This window comes from Morone saxatilis, unplaced genomic scaffold (assembly GCF_004916995.1).
Source record: "Morone saxatilis isolate NCDOM2014 unplaced genomic scaffold, NCSU_SB_2.0 Contig18, whole genome shotgun sequence".
In the NCBI taxonomy this organism is placed as follows: Eukaryota; Metazoa; Chordata; class Actinopteri; family Moronidae; genus Morone; species Morone saxatilis.
Genome location: NW_023339740.1, coordinates 13382920 through 13388799, shown reverse-complemented (window position 1 = coordinate 13388799; position 5880 = coordinate 13382920). Strand labels below are relative to the sequence as shown.

Sequence of the window (5880 nt, the reverse complement as noted above, 5' to 3'; positions counted from 1 at the left end):
TTTAGCCCTTGATCAACTCGCCTCGTGTGTATTGTGCTCTGCTGTAGTAAATGTTAACTTCTGTAGGAGCTTTAGTTACAAGTGTAAGATCTTAGTGTTTCCTGTGTTACCTTAATCTGTGAACTGTGGTAAGGAAATTGGGCAAAGATCTTAGTGAGGTTATTTTCAGATAGTAAACACAAAACTGAGAATCTCCAGGTGAGAGAGTCACAATTTGTACCATCATATTCATTAAAGGGCTGGAGCCAGAAAAAAAGAAATATGCTTAAATATAAATGCACATTTATACAAAACACTACCTTGTGTTCCAAGTATCTCCATGTGCAGATGTGCAAGGCCGCTGGCAGCTGACAGAGCCAGTTTGATCATTCCTTCAGTAGTGACAGAGTAGCGGTTCAGGTAGTCAAACAGAGAGCCATGCTCATGGTAGTCTGACACCAACCACAGCTGGGTCCATGTGCCATTGTCTGGGCAAGAAACAGAAACAAAGAGATACCAAAGAATTAAAAATGTATCATTTCAGAACAAACAAAACACAGTACAATGACCTGTAAACTTGCCGTGAATTATTTTAGTGATGTTACAGACTTGCACCTTTGTTGTCAGCAGCTATAAAGCCCAGGATGTTTTCATGGCGGAGCATGATGGTCTGATAGATTTCAGCCTCACGGAACCAGGAGCGCTCCTCTCTGGATGAGAATATCTTCACCGCCACGTCACCGCCCCTCCAACGTCCTCGCCACACCTCCCCAAAACGCCCTTTACCAATGATCTCTTGGAGGACAATGGTTCTGGCCACAGTCCGCTGGACAAACAGAGGCAGACCTGCTCAGAAAAGATGAGAACAGACATCAGCCAAAGCCAAAAACCAGTGTAAGCTGCAACATGAGTGCCGGCCTGCAACTATGCTTTCACACTGACCGGAGCCTGAACCAGATGTGGACAGATCGTATATGAGGTCCTGCAGAGTCCGGTCTTTGGCCAGGTAGAGGTGGTCACAGGAGGGGTCCTCCACCTCCAGCCTTTGCCTGTGGCTGTAGGCCCTTTGGTGGTACTGATACAGGAACACGCCCACCACCAGCAGCAGACACAGCAGGAACAGCGGCCCTGCAATCACAGCGACTAGTTCCACCAGGCCCCATGTCCCACCTGGGCCGTAACCTCCCCCCAGTCCAGACTGAGTCGTGACTGAAAAGAGAGCAGTCGAGAAATAAACACCTGGCACTCAGTACACACGTAAGACTGACTCCATTTCCTGATATAAACTGCTGAGGGATGACAGTGTAAAACATTTGGGAAATGAGTCCAAATTTGACTCTTGCATTAACTTCTATTGATTATTATTCCCAGTTATTTACAAAATAAATGCTGGATTCTCAACACTAAAAGGTTTTAACGGTACAACACACAATAAGTGTTGAAATTACATTTACAGCTACAACAACTGTAAAAGTCTGTTTACTCTCTCTGTTGATCTCATTCTTTTCAGCAATGCTTTGTCTTTGTAATGCTCTTGTTGAGTTTCTCCTTATCTCCTTGATTTAGACAAATTAATTATTTTATACAGATCCTTGAATAATTTGTATTTAAAATCCCTATAGCTGGCTGTAGTATAAATTATTCTGGGACCATAATCAATCCAAGATCACCAAAAGTGCATACTGTGGAAGGGAAAACTTTGACACCCATTTTTCATTCCATGTTGTACAGTTCACAGTTTGGGGATATCCAGCTCTTTGAGTAGAGCAACTTAAACATTTAAATATGGTCCAAAGTGTTTTTGTTCAGCTGGGGGATAGATACTGTACACTGTGCAGAATATTTGTACAGAACACAACAGGAAACACAAATGTTTGTAGGAAACCCGTCACCGGTGCTGAGATGCTTTAGATAACATCACAGACAATATATGAATGCACGTTATTACTGGGCTACTCTTTCATTTGCAGGAGTTAAGTTAAGAAAGATGCATGCACAAGGTTTGCTCTCTTGATGTACGTTAGGAGTGCTTGTTGGTACTCCAGGTAAACAACTTTAGGGTCAAACAGTAAATGCAACTGCTCATACTGTATGTGCTGTGTGATACTTCAAGCTCTCACCTGAGGGTACTTGGAGGTCAATGCTGTTGCAGTAGTCAGTATAGCAGCAGTGGATGTTGAGATAACCCTCTGCACCACGGCAGTAGAACGGTTGTCCAGGGGGCTCAAGATTGTCCCGCGTGATGCAAATACGGATGTGCTGCTCTTGGCCATTAATGAGGGAAGTGGAGGCCATGCAGGCTCCGTCGGTCTCACACTGGGAGCCAGACTTCTCACACTGGGCGGTGGTGCAGTTACACCACAGAGCTGCAGAGACGGAGTGGGCATGAGAAACAACGCAGTGTGAAATAGAATCGTTTCTACAACTTAAAAAACTTTGGCCTGAGAGCACTGCAGATATATATTGTGTGTACAGACTTTGAATTTATTGATGCTAATCACTAAAAGTCAGTCATACGTGTGAGCCAAATATATTGTTTTCTTCTCAGCTGTACAGGGACTTACAGTACACATCCTGTGCAGTAGAGGGCAACAACAGCCAACAGTAACAGTGTGCATGATAAGCTTCAGATTTACAAACAAGAAGCCCAAAAACATAGAGGTCAATAACTAGTAATACTTCAACTTCTACTGTGATTTCTTTAGCATGTGACATCTCACTTTTTGAGATGATAACAAAATAAGGAGTTTGGTTTGTGGGAGACCTGTGTGATGAAGCTACCTGATAAGATTAGACAGTTACATTATGCGGTCTTTCCACTATGAACTAGAGAAGTGAGCACAGAGAGACAGAGGATGGTACTGGCGAGGTCAGGAAGTAGAGGAAGTGTTAGAGCTTGGGTGGGGTGTGTTCGGGTGGCAGGGGCTTTTGGGAGGATGGGTGGAGAGTTTATGTGAGGGCATGTAGGAGTAGACAGTAACTGATCAGCTGTGACTAAAAACAGACTAAGACTTCCTCTGTGAAATTCAGTAATGTTATTAAGACACAGACGTGATGTGACATTCCAGTAATTTTGGAAAAGCCCCCAGTGGATTCTCTGTAGAAAATGACCTTGCTGGAGCCGGTGTGCAGGATGTGCTTGGTAGAAAACCAGCAATCACGCAGCTGAACTTCAGTGTTATCTACGTCAAGCCGGGGAAATTTTGTGGTACTGACTCACTAAATTCCAACACCTACTTGGCAGATGCTGGCAGTCAAATACGAGAAACAAAACAACCAGAGAAGAAATAAGGAAGATAAATGCTGACTAAACATGAAATGAGACATTGCATACTTTCCACAGCTATAAATGTCACAACTCTAATCCACATTGTTTTAAAAATTGATTGTTTTAAAACCACAAACCACCTCCTCAGAGAAGAGAAAATATGTATTATCATGCATAAATACAGCCAAGATACAAAGTTTTCTGAATCTTAATGTCTAAAACAAAAACACTTTAATTTTAAAATACTAAAACTAGAATTACTGCCTCGCGGTTGTTCCTCGTACGCCTTTGAACCTTTAAATTAATACTGCTGTACGTCTATTAGTGTGTAAGTTCATTTAGAGAAACAAAAAAGAGCCAAATTCCCTGTATGTGTTTACAGGTTTGGCCATAAAGCTGATTCTGATAGGACATAAAGTTTTAGCTGTGACAGTAAACGCTTCAAATATGGATGTTGCTGCAAAAAAAGCTGCAAATTCTAAAACATGGATGCTTCACACAAATCTTTAACCCAGCAGCAGCAGCAGCAGCACAGAAAGTCTATATTTTCACCACAGTTTTAAGGTGAGCACCCAAGATTAGTGTTACCAATTCAGTATCCGACCAAATGTGAAATATTATCACAATCTATCCTTCTGATCCTGAGTTACGGCTATAATAACAACATTATGAAGTCATAGTGAAGCTGACCTTTTGGATATAAAATGTCATGACTTCATTTTATTCTATCAGACATTTCTGTGAATTTTTGTCATAATTATCGAATGAAGTGTTGTAAGGTCACAGTCACACCAAAATCTAATTAGTTCATCCTTGAGTGGATATTTGTGCCAAATTTGAAGAAATTCCCTCAAAGAGTCCCTGATATATTCACGAGAATGGGACGGGCGGCGGACTGACATACAGACAACCCAAAAACATAATGCCTCTGGCCACGGCTGACGCTCGCGCCGAGGCATAAAAACGTCCACAACAGTTCATATCATTCAGCTGCTTAAGCTCTGCCAGTGTTTCTGTTTTCAACCAGAACAAAAACAGGACTGAGACGCCACATTTTATGACATGTCCCACACACCAAACAACTTCATATTTCATACTTTTAAAAACAAGAAGACACAGAATCAACATTCATGGTTGTGGACAATACAGTTCAGTGTGTGTGGATGCAAAGGAATGTGTTACCAGCACTGTTTTACAGAAAAAGGAGAAGTTTCCATAATAGGATGTGAGGACATACAAGAAAACATACATATTAATCATTTACTCTGTGGCAACTGTTCCTTTAAATCTGTTTCTACTGATTGATGACTAATCTAATAATAATCAATTAGTCAACGGACAGAAAATGAATCGGAAACTCTTTTAATCATTGACTAACCCTTTTAATCAAATAAGATTCTCAAATGTGAGTCAAAAAGTAAATATATTTGTTCAGACAAAACTATTCCAATAACCATTTTCACCATTTTCTGATCATTTATAGGGAAAACGATGAATCAATTACTGAAGGAGATAATCATCAATTTAAATGATAATGAAAATAAAGAACAGTTTCCAATTGAATTTCCAGGAAGACAATAATGGATGGTAAACAACGATGTTACACAAGTCGCCCACTCCCACTCTGCCCAATACACCAGTAACCTGCTGTTGAGTACATTTTAATCTCTTACACACTAAAGTAAAAAGATGAAACAACTCAAGACTCACCAACTCATGCAGGTAAACTCAGTGCAAAACGATATTAACATCTGTGTGTTATCTCTCTTCACAGCAGCATTGTGAGGAGTTTCACCCCCTTTATGTGAGTGCTGCAGATATTACATTACTAATGTCTGCCTACGAGTCATTTGAGTACATCCATTGTGAATTACATCAACATTTGAGCACTCCTTTAATCCTGACACACAGTAATGTCCTCATGGCATCATGGTCTGTAACTAGCTTCATGGTAACAAAGAGGTCATGAAACACTAACAAGGTGTTGGAGAAGGGTTGTAGGAGGAACACACAGCGGTATTGAAGTTGTGTACCTTAAATAACCATTATTTATTATTATTACAAACTCTGTTTACACTGAAATCCCTCAGAGCTGACACAGCTACCTCAACACACCTTTCACCTGCTGTTTCCGGCTAACCTAACGAGCTCGACGGCCACAGGAACATGGAAGCTATTTTATCTTAAAACAACACCGATGTATACGAATGAGAGCTGAAGTGTTTTTTTATATCTTTAATTTCAACTCAACCGAGCAGGCTAGGCTAGCTAACCTAGCTAACGTTAGCTATCGGCTAACTCCTCGGTGGGGACGAAGACACTGGGCTTTATGGACACAGACAGTCAGTCACTCACCCTCACTGGTTCTGTACAGGACCATCTGCACAACCACGACGGCTAACGGAATCCGTAGTTTAGCCATAATCAATAAATCCCCGGCTCATTGCATTGACACGTTTCAGTGAAGCTAGATGTGGAGAGGCGTGATGGTGACAGCTAGCTAACCAGGCTGTCAGTGCTCAGGGTTTAGTTTACTAACATGGTCCACCAGCAGGCAGCAGCACACACACACACACACACACACACACAGATACACACAGATACACACACACACACAGATACACACAGATACA

General features: G+C 41.4%; 1 protein-coding gene across 1 annotated transcript in view; it reads right to left on the bottom strand.

Annotated features, from left to right (window-relative positions):
• Positions 1 to 5787, bottom strand: part of LOC118328549 (activin receptor type-1B-like) — a 10419-nt gene extending 4632 nt beyond the window's left edge. Inside the window, exons 1-5 of the mRNA XM_035662316.1 lie at positions 5603 to 5787; positions 2100 to 2345; positions 922 to 1188; positions 595 to 825; positions 300 to 467 (exon numbers count right to left, since the gene is read on the bottom strand). Of these exons, the coding sequence (XP_035518209.1) occupies positions 300 to 467; positions 595 to 825; positions 922 to 1188; positions 2100 to 2345; positions 5603 to 5669 (979 nt within the window). The 5' untranslated portion in view covers positions 5670 to 5787. The remainder of the gene's footprint in view (positions 1 to 299; positions 468 to 594; positions 826 to 921; positions 1189 to 2099; positions 2346 to 5602) is intronic.
• Positions 5788 to 5880: the final 93 nt, after the last annotated feature.